The 21,496-nt window shown below is 34.8% G+C and overlaps 1 protein-coding gene and 1 long non-coding RNA gene across 2 annotated transcripts; one reads left to right on the plus strand and one right to left on the minus strand.

Moving 5' to 3' along the window:
- Positions 1-4,299: 4,299 nt before the first annotated feature.
- On the plus strand, positions 4,300-14,862 carry gpank1 (G patch domain and ankyrin repeats 1). Its single transcript, XM_058789501.1, has 5 exons — positions 4,300-4,451; positions 5,144-5,405; positions 6,539-6,810; positions 9,505-9,617; positions 11,425-14,862. The coding sequence occupies exons 2-5, from the start codon at positions 5,213-5,215 to the stop codon at positions 11,891-11,893; spliced, it is 1,047 nt and encodes a 348-aa protein (XP_058645484.1). The 5' UTR covers positions 4,300-4,451; positions 5,144-5,212; the 3' UTR covers positions 11,894-14,862.
- A 4,441-nt stretch (positions 14,863-19,303) lies between these two features.
- Positions 19,304-21,285, minus strand: LOC131542661 (uncharacterized). Its single transcript, XR_009271763.1, has 3 exons — positions 20,133-21,285; positions 19,982-20,051; positions 19,304-19,808 (listed from the first exon to the last, which is right to left on the minus strand). It is a non-coding gene; the product is annotated as an uncharacterized LOC131542661 (long non-coding RNA).
- Positions 21,286-21,496: the final 211 nt, after the last annotated feature.

Raw genomic sequence — 21,496 nt, forward strand, 5'->3', positions numbered from 1 at the left:
ACAAATTGCACCCTTTGAATGAAAGTGGAAAAGACGCCTGATCTTTTTTTGGATTTTAAGTTTCAGATAAGAAAAAAAAGGTAACTGAATTTTTGCCACTGAAAAAATGGAAAGCGGCTTGAATCTTTTTTTTTTTTTTGCTTTGTTTTTTTGGATGGTTTTCAGTTTCAGGTAAGAAAAATACCTATTTTTAAGGCTGTTACACTTAATACTTAACATAATTAACACTTGTTTGTTTTTGTTTTTTTGTTTGTTTGTTTTTCTATTGAAACTACAAACTGCAACATCTAAATGAAAAGCAGCCTGAATCTTTTTTCAGGTAAGAAAAAATACCTATTTTTAGATATTTTAGAACTCATAATTAGTACATAATTTGCACATTTTTTCTCCCTTGTATTCAAACAACAAACTGCAACATTTGAATGAAGGTGGAAAGTGGCCTTAATCTTTTTTGTGATTTTCAATTTTATGTGAGAAAAAAAAATGTTTTTTAGGTGTTCAGTACTCACAATTAACACTGTTTATTTTGTTCCTCTACAGTGGGTACGGAAAGTATTCAGACCCCCTTAAATTTTTCACTCTTTGTTATATTGCAGCCATTTGCCAAAATCATTTAAGTTCATTTTTTTCCTCATTAATGTACACACAGCACCCCATATTGACAGAAAAACACAGAATTGTTGACATTTTTGCAGATTTATTAAAAAAGAAAAACTGAAACATCACATGGTCCTAAGTATTCAGACCCTTTGCAGATATAAAGACCCAATGCAGATAACCCCAAATATCACTTTTTTTAAAAATCATTTAAGGAGCTCCTATAAGAAACAAAATTATTTTTTTTAGAATAAACGTGTTTTATTATTATTATTATTATTATTATTTTAACACTTCAACATTTTAGTCATATACTGTCATGTGTTTATGACTCATCGTTTCTTGTCTTTATCAGCACTTATCTTGTAGATGTCCTGGGAACTAAGGTTCACTTAAAGTGGGAATTAAACATCTTTTCGAACTTGAGAATGATACCCAGTCAACAATTTGATCTCACAGTGATGTCACCATGATCTCCCAGGATACTCGTGATGAGGTCACAATGCGAGGTAACAGTGAGCTAAAAGTGTAACCTCACAGCGCCCTCACTGTGTGCTCATACTAATGTGAGGTCAAAGTGCACTCACTGCACAGAGATTAGGTACCCAGCATACATTGCAGCATGAAGCTTTTGATTGTCACCATTGTTGAGATTCATACACTGATTCTTGATGTCTCTCTTTGTGTCTAAATGACACAGTAGTTCAAAATGTTTGTGTTTTATCATGCTTTTAAAATCCTTCCTAAACGATTATGATACTGCTGGGTCCTATACTGTATGATCACAGAGCTATTATAAAAATTTTAGATGAATAACTCCTCACGATGACTGCATACTGAATCTAGGTGAAGGTTGCACTGTTATCATCAGTAACAAACCAAGATCACCTGGTTGCAGTCTTGTTTTTTGGATTTCCTCACCATAACAAATGTGCTTTTCAAACACAGTTACAGCAGCCCCAAAAAATATGTTATAAAGTCAAGGATCAAGAGCCCAACTAAAGCAAACACTAATCACATTGATGGTAACGTCAAACAAAACAATAAAACATCATCATCTAAATCTGTTAATTCTCAATAAGCGCTTTTGTTGATGTCTAACAGAAACAAGAACCCCGCTCATCTTTTTGAGTTCACAATGAGCTCATATATTACTCTCACACTGTGAGGATCACCGCATCTGTGCAGTGTTGCCAAACCCCTCCCTCAGAAAATCTCTAGAACCACCCTCAAAAGTCTCCATTTTTCAAAAAAAGTCGCCAAATATGAAAAGAAAGTAAATACAGGTAAATTTGGTAAAGGTAAAGGAAAGTAAATATATATCTACTTTACAAATGATGACAGTATAAAAAATATAACAAAAGATGTAGGCCTATAACAAAAAAATCTGAAGTGAAATTAGGAAATGCTTAGGCCTACTTGTAACTCTACAGGACACATTTGAATCAGTAAATTCTGAATCACAAATTCCAAGTATGGGTCACTTTCTTTCTTCTTTTACTATTACTATTACTACAAAGTAAGTGCAAAATACTGCATCCCAGCACACATGACACGATGATGCACTGTGTCTCTCAGTATCTGGTTGACATGATTGTGCATGAATTGTGGCATAACTTTTGTGTCTGTGGTTAAAACAAGATGTTCATGCACTGATGTAGCTAATCATATTTTTTTCTCCACCATCTTGATGTTTATAATGAAATGGTGGTGTGTGTCATCATGTCTGAATGGCAGATGTACTGATGTGTGTTCACTGCGCAGACGCATTAGGTGCGTTCCACTTTAAGCGGCGCTGAGCAGAATGGTCAATGTCATCAAAGCACCGCGAGAGCGATAAGAGAGCAGACGGATCCTATGCATTCAAATCGCTCTCGCGGTACTTTGACACTGACCATTCTGTGCAGCGCCGCTTAAAGTCGAACGCACCTATTGGCATGATTGAGAGCAAACGTGAGAGGTCACGGGCCTAGTGTGGCCAAGTAAAAAATTAAAAATCTCCAAAAAATCGCTATTTTTATTTAAATATAGCTAAAATAGCTCCTTGTCGCAAAAAATCAATACAAGTCGCAGCAACAATGAGAAAGTAGCTAAATTTGGCGACAAAATCCCCAAATTGGCAACACTGCATCTGTGTCACAGTCACTGTGATCATCGCGTGATCTCACGTGTTGACTGGGTACACAATAATCACAAAGATTTGCTTATTACACAGAATCTGTGCCAATATCACTGATCATATGAGCGCCAAAACGGTTTTTATTGTTTGGATTTCGTTATGAATTTGACCATTTTAAAGTTGATACTTTATTCATTTTATCCGTAAATTTACGTTAGGACTGCCTGATGTCCCATTACAAAATAAAGGCCCTGCAAAATATCATAAATAACCAAATTTGACTTTGGTTTTGACTACCCTGGGGTAGTGTACTGTCAATCTGAATTGAAATTAGTCTGTGCAAACAGGGAGTTTCCTTTTTAGAGCTATGCAGAACTAAAGTCAAGTTTGGTTATATATGAGATTTTGGAGGGCCTTTATTTTGTAATGGGACATCAGACAGTCCTGACATGAATTTACGGATAAAATGGTTATTTGCAAGTTTATGAAAGGCTTTGATATTGTTATTTATCATCAGTTATTTTATATTATTTGGAAATTCTACATTTCATTTTACTCAACTGTTGAAGTCATTTTCATGTTATCAGACCGTTTCTTAAACATTTTTATTTATTTATTTATTTATCTGTCATTCTTTAATTCATTATTGACACTGACAGAGAAACTCGCTCAATAAATGAAAGCCAAAGATCGCAGGTGAAATGAGCAGCAGCAGCACTGACAGTGGTGCTGAGAACAATGGCAGCAGTAGGCTATTGTAAGTACTAATCAAAATTAAATAAAATCCTTCATAATATAAAACAGTAATTCATGCAGTTACCCCCACTCACACACAGACACATACTGTAAGTTGTGTATACTTGTCATTAAGCTGTGCATATATTTTTAGTGATTATTAAATGATGTTAGGTTTGATAGCCGTTACATTGTGCAGTTTTGGAGGATACAGAGTAGCTCTTCAAGGGATGAATGTTCCTCCTCCTCTTCTTCCCCCACAACCTCCACCTTCACCACTACTGCCACTGCTCCATCTGATGTTGCTTAAGGGGCATGGTGATAGAAAAGACTATGAGATGGGAGGAGACATTATAGCCTACTCCAATGCTTTTGTAACCATAAGAATAACTTTTAAATTATTAAGATGAACATTTATTGGACTGAAGCAACAAGAGTTTAATTGTTTATCCATGCATTTAGTTTTAAGTAGTCTACTGGCCTGGGTTATTAAGATCGTATTGATTCGCATTACAGACTATCAGAATTTCATCTTACTTTTTAACCATAAATATCAGCAATTGCACCAAATTTGATATTTGTGCTCAGTTTGGGCCTCTGAATAAAACTTATGTAGTTTTTGTTTTTATTTATCCAATTTAAGCTTATATTTTCATTGTATCTCACATATGCCTTCTTTTCATGTTCTCTTTAAAGGTTTAATAAACGGATCCATTTCAAAATATTTAATGTTTATGATTATTGTTTCATATGTCAGGACAGGGTTAAAAATTAATAGCTGGACCTCTCACTGCAGTGAGGCAACTAAAGTTGGCAATCCGGGTATGTGCAGAGCAGTACCTCGGCACGCTGCAGGCTCCAGAACACTTGGTGGCAGTAATAGATTCTGTTCGCCAATAAAGGTCACAAGAAAAAGAGGAACACAATGTTTACGTAGAGTTGGAGTTTATTTGATCGTTTGTCTCTTTTTTTGTTTTTTTTTCTGGATCTACTCACGCAGGTATTGGTCCCACATTTACGTGAAATTGAAAGTGTATTTATTTATTTATTTGCCTTCGATTGATCTGATGTAACGTTAATGATACGTATTCTCTAAGGCTTTTTTAAACTATTGTACATCCCTCTGGTTTGTGAGATGCTAAATATAGCATCTCGATAACTACTAACATTACATTACATATTTTCTCTAGGATAGTTCAATTTATAAGAAGAACAGAATACAATAACTCAATATCAGAAATCAATCATTTCCTCTTAATGATTTGCTCTTATTCCCCTGCTGTATATGGGAAAAAAATGCATTTTAGTTCATTCATTAGGGTTTTAATTTCCATAATACTTGGAAAACAATACAATTATTAGGTAACTGTATGATAGCTGTAACTAGTGATGCTTTCAAGACCATCGCAAATCATTCTTGTAATTTCGACAAAACCTGCGTAAAAGTCTATGTTAGTCAGCTAGATGACATAGCATTTGAATTGATATATTCAAATAAGCAACTGTATCAAAAGTAATTAAGTTACAGAAACACAAATGGATACATTTTCTAGGAATAAAAAGACACAATCAACATAAAGTAACGACAAAGCACTGACCCAACGAATTCAGTGGCAGTTCTGTTAACTGACCTTAAAATGAAGTGTATTTTATATTAGCTTAAGCTTCTGTTTTTCTTTCTCTTGTTTTTAGTCTCATGGCCACAAGCAGCTGCTGCTGGATCTAGCAGGAATTTCTTCTTTAGCAGAGATTGTGTTAAAGATGAGCAACCCAGTCTACTTTACCAGAGCCAAAGAAGAGGAAAACCTCTGGATAGAAAGAAAGAAAGAAGACAAACAAACACTTACTGGGGAGGAGGCCAGAGACTTTTACCAAAGCCTGCTACAAGAGACAGATGGAGAAAAGCCAAAAGAGGGACAAGCAGCAACCACAAGAAGAGTGAGAAGAAGAGCAGGTAGAGATATAGATAATAATTAGATTGACAGTTATGATCACAGCACACAACTTGAATACTGTTTTGCATGGTTTAAAAGTATTAAGTAGTTAAATGAAAAATTTAAATATCAACAGAACTGATACATTGTTACATTGATATAACTGATGATCAATTAAATAGTGTAATGAAATAGTATACTGTTATGAAAATACTCTTTAACACTTTATTGAAACAAATCTGATTAATATGTTAGCACACGACCCCCCAAATTTACACACCTATTATTTCACTAAAAGAATAAAATAACTAATGATAAAAGTCAGCAAAACCTGATATTTTGTTTTTGTAATTAAACATGAACAACAATACAAAACATAATGGCAGATATAGACGTGTTGCCAAGATTATATTAACTGTGTTTAGCATCTGTGGCAACCATTTTACATAGATTTATACTGCTGCTGCTGCTGCTGCAAAAAAGAAGACACATCTAGTTTCTATCATTTATTGTAAATATATTTGCATTTTAGCAGGGTGGGAGTAAGAAGAAATAAAATCTTAAACCGAGGCATTGCTCTTGTTACTTCATCATAACTTAGAACTTTAGAACATTCAAATGAAATCTTAAAACCAAACATGACAATTCTGTAATAATTTACTCACCCTCATATTGTTTGAGGGTGACCTGTATGCATTTCTTTCTTCTGCTGAACAAAAAGATATTTTGAAGAATGTTGGTAACCATTTTTGTCCATACAATGGAACTGAAACTGATTTGTTACCAAGATTGATGAAATCATGACAGAATTGCATTTATTTATTTATTTATTTCGGATGGCCTGTTCCTTTAAACGTATCTTTCTATAAGAAATTTGGCTACAAGAGTATGTTTAAATTATGTTTCAAAGTATGATTCCATAAAAATTTCAATTGCATTGAAATTTGTCTTGTGTGTATTTACACGCTGAAAGGCTATAGAGTGGGTTCTACTAAACTACTTGTTACATCAATCTGTAATCTATACAGCATGTGCTCTTTAAAGCATTTTTAGCATTTGCATTCCTTCAGAGTTTAGTTTATAATAATTGTAGCTATTTAACAGATATAACTGTACAGTTGTATCATAATCACCCATTATCTTTTGACATGAGGTCCCAAAAGAAGAAGAGAAGCAAGAAGACCAGAAGCTGCCCCCGTTGAACCGGTTAACACCTCAGAGCGTGATGGATACAAACTCCTCCGATGTGCCCAGGAGGGCAACATTCGGGCCCTAAAGGACCTCTTGCGGCGTGGCAGTGATGTCAACTTCCGTGATGATTTTTACTGGACAGGTGTGATGTGCGCAAGTAAGGCAGGACAAACAAAGGCTGTTCGGCTGCTCCTGCAACACGGTGCTGCGTGGGTGGGAGTGGTGGACAAACAGGTGTGTAACATTCAATTCTAAAAAAGTAGTGGAGATGGGGATAGTTTGCTTCTACATATTTGTTTACAGTTTGTCAGTATGGTTGATTGATTGAAAGTGGAGTGTTGATAAATGCAACTTATCAGATTGGCCAGTAACATACTACAACCATTCATTTCTGCTGACCAAACTTGAACATGAACTTACTCCCTTAGTTGTATTGCATTAATACCACTAGGCTGTACAAATGATTGTGCATTATTACAAAGAATAATAGTACTTCTCTCCAATTTTGAAAAATAATTTTATGAGTATAAAAATATGCATATATTGAGTTTATACAAGAAATACAAAAAAATAAATAAATAAAATTGGACAGAAGTAATTCAGATAATAGAGGAAATTTTAAATAAAGATCTATCATTTAAAGCTGGGCTTTCTTGAGTCCAGATCTTATGTGCGCAGTGTTGGGGAAAGTTACTTTTAAAAATAATGCATTACAATATTGCGTTACTCCCTAAAAACGTAACTAATTACGTTACTTAGTTGCTTTTTATGGAAAGTAATGTTACGTTACTTTTGCGTTACTTTTTAAATATGAGCAGGGCTTGAGTGTTTTTAATATAAGAAGTGTATGTAGAAATGTAAAAGCCCTTTCACACCAAAAAGTGTAATGAATAAACCTCAGGCTGAAGGAAAAGTAAATTGACATGTGCACGGTAGAACGCAGGAGAAGAAGGTTCAACACTCTTCAGCAATAAAAAAAACTCAGATATTTTCTTGTAAATTAAAAAGTAATGTGTTACTTTACTAGTTACTTGAAAAAGGTAATCTGATTATGTAACTCACGTTACGTAATGCGTTACCCCCAACACTGTATGTGTGTGTGTGTGTGTGTGTGTGTGTGTGTGCGTATAGGCTATATATAACGATTTTATGAAGTGATTTTGCTTCCGCCAACCTAGGGAGGTGAAATAGTGTAGTGATGGATACTTAAGTCACCAATGACCAGTGTTGGGCACGTTACTTTAAAAAAGTAATTAGTTATAGTTATTAGTTACTTCTCACAAATACTAACTGAGTTAGTAACTGAGTTACATCATTATAAAAGTAACTAATTACCAAGGAAAGTAACTATTGCGTTACTTTAAAAAAAATGTTCAAATGTCAAATAACTTTGGATGCCCCCAATATTAAATATGTTAAATTAATGAAATGGACACTAAAAAGAATAAATTATTATTATAAAAACATTGTACATTAATCTACACTATTTATCTACTGACACTTAGTATCAGTCAGTCAAGCATTATAATATAATATTATGATAATTTAACATTGTATGATGATAGAACTTTAGTAATTCGAATAACCAAGTGAAGGCATATTTGTCATCAATATAAAACGCACTAAGGATTAATGAGCTGCTGGGTTCATGAATATTAATCACGTTGTCTGCGTTCACTCGAATTGATTTGCTGAAATTAAAACAGGGATGATAATAGCAGAGCCATGGCTCTGGATAATAGGTGAGCGCCAGCCAATGAGATTGTCGTTTTCGCATTAGCCCCGCCCACTACCAGAGAAACCGGCAGTTCTTAAAAGCTGAAGAATTCCAAAGGAACTCCGTTATTTTGACAGGAAAATACAACAAAGAATATCGTTTACATGTAGCGGGTCAGTTCTGCATGTTATGAAAGACTCTCTTGCTCTGTATCTTTGTTTGCGTGCGTGTCTGTGCGCCTTCACACTAGAGTTTATGGTACGTCAAATACAGCTACACTGCGCATCCATTCAGATGAACTGAAAAATTAAATTCTAATAATATAATATAGTAACGCCACATTTTATTGTCAGTAACGGTAACGGAGTTGTAACGGGGAAACAGTAATTCGTTTGATTACTCGTTACTGAAAAAAATAACGCCGTTAGTAACGCCGTTTATTTATAACGCCGTTATTCCCATCACTGCCAATGACATTGTGATTTTTGGATCATGTGTCACTTAAGGTGTGGTTATGAGTACATCAGACAAGAAAGATTGGTGGGATATCTAGATAACTTGTAGAACCTATTTCTGTATTATCAATTTTATTAACTAAAGATAGACTAGAGTAATCAACTATTAAATGATTACCATAAATTAAAAAAGTAATAAAGTACAAGATATGTATAAAATGCAAGTGATTCAGTTGGGTGTTGCTCAGTCAGAGTTACATTATCTTATTGGATGATAAACTGAAACTAACAACGTGAAGAACCTTATTATGCCTCAAACAAATAAGTGAAAGCTTATTTGTTCTTAACTGATCAGCTGTATAACATATAATGTAAATTAGAAAATCATATACTGATAATATGCAATAATGCCACAGTGTTCTCTGTGGTCGAGTGAGCAGTCTGGTGGCGGTGACTTCTTCCACTGGTTATACTACCATATTTCTTCAAAAGCAGATCGTGGAGACATTTTTATCGTCCACGATCAAAAATCGTCATATCGCACACCCCTAGTATATATATTTAAACTAAAATAATTAAGCCAACTGATACCCTTTATGGAAAGTGATCCTGCTACCTAAGCTCACAATCCTGTAGAAACACTATTGATGTATTAGGTTGCAAACCATTTCCTAAACATGATCTCTGTTTGTTTCTTGTTTGTCTCATTTCCTCTCTTTTTATCTCCATCCTGTTTTGTTTCTCATTCTCTCTCAGGGGAGAGATGCTCGGGATCTGGCCCTGCAGGCAGGTCACCAGGATGTAGTGAGAGAACTGGAGCAGTTCAGTGTGTCAGAGATCACAAACACACCTACTACAAACAGAGAGAGGTTAGAGATGGTTTATGGTTCACTTGGTGTCCAAATCACCAAACAATGTATAATTTAAGAAATGTATTCATTCCAACACTCTTAAAGGAAAATTTGCTGCAGTCAGAATGATTGTTCACAAAGCTCATAAAAGCATGAACAATCCACAAGTAATCCACTCAACTCCAGTTTATCAATTAATGTCCCGTGGAGGGTTGCACGGTACACCGGTAGCTTCAAAATACAATGCCAGTGTATGTTTTAAACAGTAGTATCGTCAATACCTTACTAAGTAATGTTGCATGTCCACCAGTACATAATTTAAAGTGTTCATTTTGATGCAGGAGAAAGAGATCCAGGCAGACGAAGTCTTTCCTTGAAATTATATTTTATTAAAATCAAATTATTATATGTATAAGTTATTAAAGATTACAGATGATTAAATGTAAAATATATATTTAAAAAATGAATATAACATCCAAATTGAACATATTCTGCTAAAATTCTAGGAGAATAGACTAAAATATGAGCATAATAATCTAAAGAGATGAAGATCTTCAAAGCATGCAATAAGAAAAAGGTAAAGAAGCCAATTTGGGGAGCAATATATAGACTAAAGACTTACATCCTCTTACAGCATCATGGAATGTTTATGCCTGATCGATAAAATGTCAAACTAATTTTTCCATTATGTCATTATCTACAGGTTGTCAAATATTTCCCCTACCTAAGGTGAATTTAGTTCAGGACTAGATCACGTTGACATGACCTATAAAATGCAGTAGATAGATATAAGATAAAACTGGAGACATGGGTTATGGTTTTACATCCTTCTAGCAGAAACAACAGAGTTCAAGTCAAGTCAAGTCAAGTCAAGTTGAGCTTTATTGTCATTCCGCTACATGCGGGGGCATACAGTGGAACGAAATGTCGTGCCTCACAGGACCACGGTGCTACATAAATACAGGCATACAACAATGGAGTAAGACAATATAAACCTATACACAACTATCCTACTGATAGATTTTGACTATAAATATAAATATACTATCTATAAAAAAGTACCTATACAAACTAAAAAATACAAACTATACGAATGCTTCAGATAAGTACTGTACATGTGCAAGGAGAAACATTGAGTTCAATGTTCAATTTTTGGGATAATGCTCAATTTTTGCATCTTCTTGCAAATACCTGCTCATGGAAAAGAACATCTAGTATCCCAAAAATAGAAGACAAATTTAGAAAACATCCTTGCATATAAAATATTTTAGCAGAGAAGGTTTCCAACATACTGTCCAAACATCACTTAAAATGTACCTTTTATATGTCAAATGAAGGAAATATACTACATCAATGGAATATGAGTACAACTGTAATTAACTAGAATTATGAATAAAAATGCATAATACTTGAGTAACTGAGTATGAGTAACATAATACAGTAATATGAATATAATGTAATAAAACCATAAAAGAATAAGTTATAATGAATATACTGTATGAATGAATATGAAAAATAAGAAAACATAATTATACTGGAAATTCTGATACATCAATTTGAATACGCATGTCTGCAAAAACATTACTAGAGAGTTTTTTTCAGTGCTGCAGCCTTTCAGCTGTGCCCTGTGCAGTAACTGCTATGTAATGTCCTAACGCTTCAGTTCATTTTGTTCGCGATGCAGTGTACCTTGAAAAATGGAATGAAAAGATTTTGAAAATCAATAAAAAAAAATTTAAAAATCACTATCATATCTTATAGTCTAGTTTTGACCAACTTGAACAGATCTGAGAATAACAGCGTGTGTCTGTGTGTGTTTCCACAGTGTTCAGTCTCAGTGGTGTAATATGTGTGCTGTGCATTACACAGACAGCACTGAAACACACAACAGGTCCACACTGCATCAGTTCAGTGAGCTCCGCCCCCCAGCCACCCCTCAATACTGCCTGCCCTCTTCCAGCACCAGCTACAAAATGATGCTCCGTTTGGGGTGGGACCCCTCTTCTGGTCTTGGACCCGCCCACTCCGGCCGCAAAAACCCAGTAAGCACGGTTCTAAAGAGAGATCAGGTGGGCCTGGGATATGGAGTGAGCCCGCAGCCCAAAGTCACACACTTCCAGGCCAAGGATCCTCAGGCAGTGCTACATATGCGTAAAGAGAAAAGACTGGAGAAAAGACTGGAGAAGAGACAGGAGAAAGGAACAACGCTCGGTGCTAAAGAACTTAAGAGGAAAGAAGAACAAGACAAGAGATGGGAGAGAGACTACCGTGCTTCATTTAACTTTGACTTCTGAACTACCGTGCTTTTGTTTAAAATTTTGGAACACAAACTTTTTCTTATTTACTAAAATTCAGTTGAAATATGTTGGTTTGACAGTAACAAATATAAAGACTACATTTAAAGAATATGTGGTGTGTGCTGAAACAGTTGAAAAGTAGACATTTTACAAAAGACAAAACAACTGACTGAAAGAAAAAAGCAACTGGATGGACACTATTAAAAAGATTGTCAATGGGTTGTCATTACATAATTATATTCGAAAACATGATTAAACTCGGATTGGTTTTAAATTTGTGTCATCAGTCTAAAATATTATTATTTTTCTTTTGCATTCAGTTGAAATAAGTTTAGTTCCTTTTAAGGAAAAATAGGCTGATAATATGGACATTTAAAAAAAAACAAACAGGAAAAGAAGTTCCATTAGTACTTATTTACATGCAGAACCATATACTAATTATGCTTCATAAGTTGAAAAAGTTTAAGGTTATAAAAATACGTTAAAGAGATAGTTCACGCAGAAATGAAAATTTTGTTATTAATTACACACCCTCATGTTGTTCTAAACCCGCAAGACTTCGGAACACAAATTAAGTTATTTTTGATGAAATCCGAGAGCTATCTGACCCTCCATAGACAGCAACACAACTGAAATGTTCCCAGACCCAGAAACAGCAAGGACATCGGTGGTTCAACCGTAATTTAACGAAGCTACGAGAATACTTTTTGTGTGCAAAGAAAACAAAAATAACGACTTCATGCAACGATTATTCTCCTCCTCATCCTGGTCTGCTTCGGCGTGCCGCCAATGTGGAGAGCGCATACTTTCCTCTGCATATAAACGATGCACGTGCATGCTGTCCTCAGTGCATGTGCTTTCAACATAAGCAGCAGCGCGTGAATGCGTTGTTTACATGCAGAGGAAAGCACTGGGAACATTTCGGTTGTGCTGCTGTCTATGCAGGGTCAAAGAGCTCTTAGATTTAATCAAAAATGTCTTAATTTTGTGTTTCGAAGATGAACAAAGGTTTTACAGGTTTGGAATGACATGAGGCTGAGAAATTAATGACAGAATTTTCATTTTTGGGTGAACTATCCCTTTAAGGGGTACAGTAAATTTAGGAAGGTTTTTGGACTACACACTAATTGTGCCTAATAAACCGACACGTATAGTCGATGTTAAATCCTTAAATGGTGTTCTTTTATCGGGTAAAGGTCATAAACAACTGTAGGAAAAAACAATCAACTCAATTAGACTTTTTCACTTTGTGTGTAACCCCTTTGCCAGTTGTGATGTTTTCATAAGTTTGTGCATGTTTGGTTGTTGTTGCTTTAACATCAAAACTGGAGAACAATCTGATCATCAACAATCTCATCTCAATGCATTTTTTATATTGTTGGATTTGTAAAATAAGCATGTTTTAGGGCTCTTTTTTATGTTATCAGCATGTACAGTTGTATTTTTCATTTAGTACAAATTTTACATAAAAGATGTTTACATAATAGTCTAGAAGACAAAATAATTATAAAAAAAATGACCTAGTTCAAAATGTTATATTTTGTGTTGTCACCTAGATGCTCCACAGATTGTTTTTTGTTGTTGTTTTGTGATGGTTGTTCATGAGTCACTTGTTTGAATGGAGTGAACCATTAAACTGGCCGGTGTTTTTCAAAAAAAAAAAAAAACTTCCAGGTCCTGCAAATTCTTTGGTTTTTCAGCATTCAGCAGTTTTCAGCTTTCAAGCAGTGACTGCATAATTTTGAGATCCATCTTTTTACACTTACAACAACTGTGGGACTCATACACAATTATTACAAAAGGTTCAAACCTTCACTGATGCTCTAGAAGGAAATACGATGCATTAAGAGCTTTTGAACAGGATGAAGATGTGTAAATTTTTCTTAATTTGTTTAAAGATCAAATTTTTTCATTTAGAACTGCCCTTCAGAAGCTACAAAAGATACTTACATGTTTCCCAGAAGTAAAAATAAGTATAATTTTACCCTGATCTTCAAATGATCTTAATGCATCTTGCTTCCTTCTTCACGTAATTACATTTTTGAACTAGGTCATTTTTATAAATTCAGCTATTATTTTGTTTTATGGACTATATGTAAACACCTTTTATGTCACATCAAATTCAGGAGAATACTACATAGAAATAACATGTATTTTGTATGATCCTTCTTGTTTTGGTAAAATAATGAACATTTAGCATATTATGCAAGGTGTATGTAAACTGTATGTGCACTCTTTTGGTGTGTTTTGTTTACACTTGATTTGAACATTTCTGACACTGGTATTTCTCCATATGATTGAGAATGTTTTCATAATATATATTTTGTGTCTCTTGAGAATGTGTAATTTGATGCTGCCCTCAAGTGCACCTGGAAAACTCTTAAGTCACATCTCTGATTTTGCAAGTGGGAAACCATATATATTATATAATATGGAAGCAGCCAAACCATAAATAATTGTGAAAACTTATTTTCTTAGTAGAAAAGCATAAGTGAATACAAGTGCATCATCATTATACAACCTATAAGATTTATTTATGCATGGTATCTAATGTCTTAATTTGCATTAAGTAAACAATTAAGGTTGTTTGTTTTACATTAATATGTCATTTGTCCTTATTACTAAAACACAGCAATGAAGAAACTGGATAATAAATACTAAAACAAACAAACAAATCATAATCCATCCCTTGGGCATAAATATGTAAGTGTAACCATTAGAAACAGCATACTGTAGTGATTTTTTTATCTTTAATTTTTTCCTGCTTTCTGGATCATTTGTGATGATACATCATATGAAAGACCCTATAGGCCCTATTTGTGTATACAAGTTTCTTTGTTTATTATGTTTCAAGTACACTGTGATGTAAATTTCCATAATTGCATCTTAATATGTAAGGCATACATGTTTTGTAAAATGATTTTACACATATTTTAGAACATTTTAAAAAAGAAATTCTAAATACATTCCACTGTAAGTACTAGTTGTTTTTTTGTCTTTTTTCGTCGTATTTGGGAGAAGTAAGGCTAATGTTCAAAAACAGCCTACAAGCATAAGCTCAAAAATTTGTTTCAGTGCTTTATTTCATTGTTCATTCCATCTGAGAGCATAAAAATCAGTCTTTTTGGAAACTATAGGAGGTGAGGACTGTTTTATGGAGTGGATGTTTTCACAAGAGATAACAAGAGTTTTTTCCATGACTGCTGGCTACTTGAAACCACTACAGGTGGACCCATTTGTTTGTGACTTACACAATGTGGTTTACACCATATACCTAGATGCCACGAGTACTGATTTATTTTTCACACATTCCCAGTAACTCCAAAAGAGTGTTGTATTATGCCCTTGTACTCTCAAGAATGGGGAAAAAACACCACTTCCTGGTGCAAAATAGTGTTTTGTTGTCAGATATGTGAAATTTTGGCTACTGGAAATGCAAAAATATTGACCTGAAAATCATGCAGATTAAAAACAAACCAATAAGCATTCATGCATTTCAATTTATGGAAATCTCCAGTTCATTGCAAAATATTCTGTGCAGTTTGTCTGACTTAGCAACTGTGACTAAAGAGAGCAGATTTAAGCAAGGGGTCAATTAATTGCATCTTTAAGTACAGGAGTTCTTGTAAGAAAAATAAGAAACCACTGAAACCATCATCTTTGTGAAAATATTGTATTACTTTCGAAATGACAATTACAACATATGTGTCACCTGTTTTTCTTAATTTTATTAAAGAAATGCTTTACAAAAATATCCCCAGGGCCAGGTGTGTATTTATGGAATCTTCTCAGATGTCTTGACATGCATGTTGATAACTACATATTGATGACAGTTGACCATGGTGATCTGTTTTGAGTGAGAATTCATCTAACTAATTGCACTGAGCCTAGAGGTCTTTTTAATTGAAGTGAATAGCATAAAGTCTGACCAAATCTTCACAACCTCTGCTTAGTTTCAACACTTTGAAGTATGAAGTAGTTTGAAGCATTCTCCAAAAGGCAAAGCAGATGACATTTCAAGTCACATCATCAAACCTTCAAGCTCAAGAATCTTGTGAGACTTGTTTTTATGCCAATGCATTTTTAGTTTCTCTTCCACTCTCATGAAGTGTGTATTTAAAGCTAATCAGACAGTACTATAAAAGAAGTTCGGCTTTTATTTAATTTGTTATGTAATGTAATTTGATCTTAGTGGAAATACATTTTTGTAAATACAGATAACAATATCTTTGTGAAGTTTAACAATCATATCATTATGACATTCCATAAAGATGTCCCAGTGTTTGTTGTAGATTGTAGTTTTGTTGGCTTTGCATTCGGTGTTTTCCACAGGGGCTTTACTCTCTTCTGACTGCTGTGGCGTCCCTAGAAATCCATTTACTCAGGAATCACTTGGGGTAGGGGCAAAAACATTCAGTATTAGCATTAATCAAATTAAATAAATTCACTTGAAAAAAAAGTGTCCTGTTTTCAAATAATTAAAAAAGAAATCCGTAAAAGTTTACCTATATTCAAAAATTTACTTGTAAATGTCCCTATCATATAATGGCATCCGTGTGTACCAAGTACATCTCTTGTGACTAGACCACTTAATCCAAATATAAGCATGTTTTACATATTTTCCATCTTAAAATTAAGAATAATTCAAATTCAATTCAATTTCTTAATTCAAAATTAAGAAAACAGTCCTTTTTAGGCAGTGTTTTTGTGATTCTAAATGTTACTCACGTCACAAAAACATCCCAAACATGATTCCAGAAAAGCGCAGCAGGATGAAACAAAACAATCACAGATTCCAGAACAATCACAGCATTCAGAGCAATCCCAGCATCCATAACAGCATACAAAAGTATTCACATCCGTACGTGCTCGCTCCACTTTATCCTTATCCTTCTTCAATTTGATGTGTTCCTCTTGTTGACAAACGTTCTTGCTGTACTCACAACCCTCCATAGCTTGTCTAGTAAGTTTTAATGAAGGGTTTGAATCACGGCGATGATTTGTAGTTCAGCTACCGTTCACACCGCCAGCGACACACAGCTACAGAGCGACGTGATCCCATTCACAGGGCTCTCAAGTTATAGCGAAAGTTTGGAGTGAGATTAGGGGAGGGGCCACACAAAGGGGAGGGGCAAGTCAAAGGGGAGGAGCAACTCAAATATTTGCAGCACCCAAGTTTTTGCTAGCAGTTCAATTTTACCTATTGTTCATAATTGACCAGCACAAATAGAAGTTATAACATTTGGTAAATCTGTTTTTTGAAAGACAAATTCATTCTAATAAAATAAAAAGATTTATGTATTTAAAAATACAAATGTATCAAAAATAAATTTTGCCTCAAACGAGCCAACTGAACAGCAGTACTCAATGTACATACTGTACACATATACATTACAGTACTTACCCTGAGCATGTATGTCAAACTGTGTGTGTGTGTGTGTGTGTGAGAGAGAGAGAGAGAGAACACATTTCAGCTTATGTTTCTTTTTCTGTTGTAAATGTTTATTGCACATTTGATGCCTGATGACAGGGTAGAGGACTCCCACATAAAGCACTGTCATGATAATAGCGTTCCATCCAGAGCCAAACTGTTTCTAGTTTTGGTTTTGTTCAAACCCACCATGGAAAACACACTGCATCTGAATTTGGGAAGCCTCAGTGCTTTATATGGGAGCCCCTACCCTGTCATCAAGATGTGCAACAAACACAACAGAAAAAATCATAAGCTGAAATGTGTTCTCTCTCTCTCTCTCTCTCTTTCTCTCACACACACACACACACACACACAGAGCTTGACATACATGTTCAGGACAAGTTCTGTAATGCTACTGTGTGTGTACAGTATATACATTGAGCACTGCTGTTCAGTTGGCATGTTTGGGGCCAAATTTCTTTGTATTTTTTATCCTTTTTTAAATATGTAAAACAATTTATTTTATTTGGATGAATTTGTCTGTCTTTTATCAGATTCACCAACTGTTATAACATCTCTAGTACTTTCCTTTCAGGAAGCCAAAGCTAAGTTAAAGATTCTGGTTGCGAAGTTGCAGTTGGAGAGTTTTTTTTTTTTTTTTTTTGACTGCATCAATAATACATTAGCGCGAATTTGGCTATACCCAACATCAGCTCTCCTCTCACTATCTTTTCACAGGCAAGTGATTTCGTAGAGGAATCTTAAAATCGAAAAAATAAATGAAGGGGTTACCTACAGCATTCATCGGATCTTTCTCTTCCAACTTACACTCCATGTGCGCGCGCATCCATGTTGCTTAGTAACGAACCCGCTTGCTGCAGAATCGCGTAATTTAAACTGAAACAACATCCTAATTTCTGATTGGCTGGTAGGTGGCATTTAACTCTATAACTACAGAGTCGAGAGAGCTATGAACTCGGCAGAAAACTTACCTTAGTATTCCCTCATCTATTAATGGTATATTAATTGTATAGTAATTGTAGCGGGACAAGTTGTCCCTTCTCAGCGTGAGAAATACAAGGTGTGGCGTGAGAGCGTGTGAACTGGTTGAAATGCGTGAGTCTCACTCCGATTGCGTGAGACTTGAGAGCCCTGCATTCATTTTCAATGGAGAACTGGCGACAAGAGCGACAGTAACCGTTGGCGACGGAATGTGGGCGTGTCACGCGATGCGGGTCAAGAGACAAAAGTTAAGGATTGCTCAACTTTATGCAAATGAACAGCGAATTTCGCGAGCAACAACCAATAGGAGTGAAGAATCTGTCATCGGCGCTCACACGTCACAGTCTCGAGTGCACGCAAGAGGACAGAGTTCCGGAGCAATTTCGAGACACCCCTCGCTGCAGACTGTAGCGCGGTGACGTCAGGTATCTACGTCAGGTATATGTTTACCGCGCATGCGCAAAGTGACGTATGGTATGTCTATGACACGCATGCGCATTGCGTGTGTAATTTGCATTACGTGGTGACGGTAGGTGTTTTTGCGTCCTGCGTGACGTAACACGTCATAAAAACGCATGCGCATACTTAACAGAATACTCTAATAAAATGTAAAAGTATTAAGAACCCTAAGGTGGAAAAAAAATAAAACAATAAAATGTAATACAGCACATATCCATGATTTTAACCATGTTTCATCTCAGGTAAAATGATACGGAATTACAGAGTTTAATCTGTAATATCTGTGTAGTATTTTATTTACAATTTATTAACATTCTGTTGCACTTTACTTCACTGTGTATATTGTAATATTACCCTTTAACGGCGCCTTATATATTTCTTATTAGGCTAGTCAAGATGACATCAGTCGTCAGCTCTACTGGCGCAGATGGTAAAACGTGCAACATTATGAAGCTGCAGACCCGGAGCCTGCTGCATCCACAGTCCCGCACCCAGAGTCCCGCATTCTCAGACCCCTCGTTTTTCGAGACAGCGCCTCCTGCTGTTCGGAAGATCGTATAACACCCTTATCCAACCGCACCCAGATGCCATTGAAAACATTAGAATGCAGTATTACGGTCTCTTTTTATTTAAAGTTATCCAAATAAATATTTGCGTTCCCTGCTTAATGCATGTGGCAAAAAAAAAAAAATCATTGTGTTCTCAAACTAACTAATTACCCAGTATTTATTTTTTGAGCGTGGGTGTAATTGAAAGGAAATTATTGATGTAACGGATACACATACAGATTGAACTATCTTCTGAAAAATATTATGTGATATTATATTGCTACAATGTTTGTTTTTGTACAATGTTTCAAATTCCATTTTTTCTTTCAGTTCAACATATAATGGTCTAATTAACATTATACCATGCTAACATTACAAAACCTGTTTTTTGATATTTTGAATGTGAAGCAAAACTCAAATAATAGACAAAACACCAATAATAAACAATTCTGTACTTTATTTAACGATCGCCTTAATCACTGTCATCTTGCTGTAAACAGGAGAAAGCAAAGAAAAAAGGAAGAAAGAATTGTGTTAGTGACTTTATTTTCGTCTTCAATTGCATTCAAAAAACCTCCTCATTTATAAGTCGCTTTGGATAAAAGCGTCTGCTAAATGAATAAATGTAAAATGTAATGTAAATGCATAAGGTAAAATAATTACTTTCTGGTAGGCAAATGTTGCTTCTTTTCTCATTCTTTTTGCAATCACCCGGTCAAATTCCTCAACTTCACTAAAATAAAAGATGAATGCCATTGTCAAAAATACTGTGTAATAATAAAAAAATTTTTGCAAATGCAAATTACAAGCATACCTAGGGTGATAAGTAGGGCCACGAAGGAACACCTCCTCAGCCTCCTGCCAGGATAATGCCTGCAGCTCACATAGGCCATGAATGATGGCCTGTCCATATAAATAAATACATTAATTAATTAATGTATAAAACATTTCATATATGGCAATAATAGAAACAATCCAATCAAAATAAACTTTGGACAACTTTGTCGGTTTGAAATATATCGGGGCACAGAATGGGCAGTGAAAATCACTGCAGCATTTATTACATTTCTGTAATTCTGGAAGTGATTTCCCCGTTTGAATTGTTATATCCATCTTCAAAAAAAAAAGAAGAGAGAGTCAAACTCAAATTCAAAATTTAAGACCACCCCACAGAGCCCATAGTCAAATTTCAGTCAATACAAATTAAAACAAGGAACCCCCAAAAAAGGCCAAATGACACATTCTAGCTCACATGTTAATACCATAGACTGGTTAATACATAGTGAAGGCATAGCAAATTTGATTATTAGGCAACTGTAGCCTATGAGTTGTAAATGGCTGGCAACAACTTCATATCACAGTTAAATTAATATTGATCCATTTTAATACTTACGTTTTATAAGAACTAATTTAAGTAGTCTACATAAATTATATAAAGTAAAATAATTACTTCGGCATTAATTTGTTCAATTTATAGTTTTAGGAGAAAGGGTCCGGTAATTAAAAAAAGGTAAATCTGATTAAATAATTAATGATGAAATTCTTTGATATTAACACACTTAATGTATTTAATTGGTCTACTTTAATGTCAACTAATTTTAATATTTTTTTTACAATGGCTTGTCTACAAAAAGTCCAAGGTTAACGTTAGCTATCAAAATATTTTCGGGGGAAAAAGGCGAAAAAACATACATTAACGGCTCAAATTTTGTTACAAACTATCATTACAAATATTAAATAGACTGTTCATATGTTGGTGTATCGATGAGCTTTAAAGTAGTTTGATTAAAAAAGAAATAATTTTGACGAAATCATTTTAAGATTGACGATACTCACGTTTCGGTTATTCACGTGTTTATCCATGTGTTTTTCCGATCCAATTTGATAGGAGGCGCTGTCTCGAAAAACGAGGGGTCTGAAAATGCGGGACTCTAGGTGCGGGACTGTGGATGCAGCAGGCTCCGAGTCTGCAGCTTCATAATGTTCAAAACGTGTGATTTTCACATTTTGACGCGATCGATGCAGGTTCGAATCCGCCTTTTAGCAAAGTTTTTTCTCCCTTTTCAAATTTCAAATCACATCAAAAAAGCATTTATTTTCAATAAAAATTAAGGAAATAATCAAAAAGTTGTGAGGGAGGGCTTTATTGTCCCAATAAGGTGATATCCATTTAATAAT

The sequence above is a fragment of the Onychostoma macrolepis genome, chromosome 01 (genome assembly GCF_012432095.1).
Source record: "Onychostoma macrolepis isolate SWU-2019 chromosome 01, ASM1243209v1, whole genome shotgun sequence".
NCBI classification, from domain to species: domain Eukaryota; kingdom Metazoa; phylum Chordata; class Actinopteri; order Cypriniformes; family Cyprinidae; genus Onychostoma; species Onychostoma macrolepis.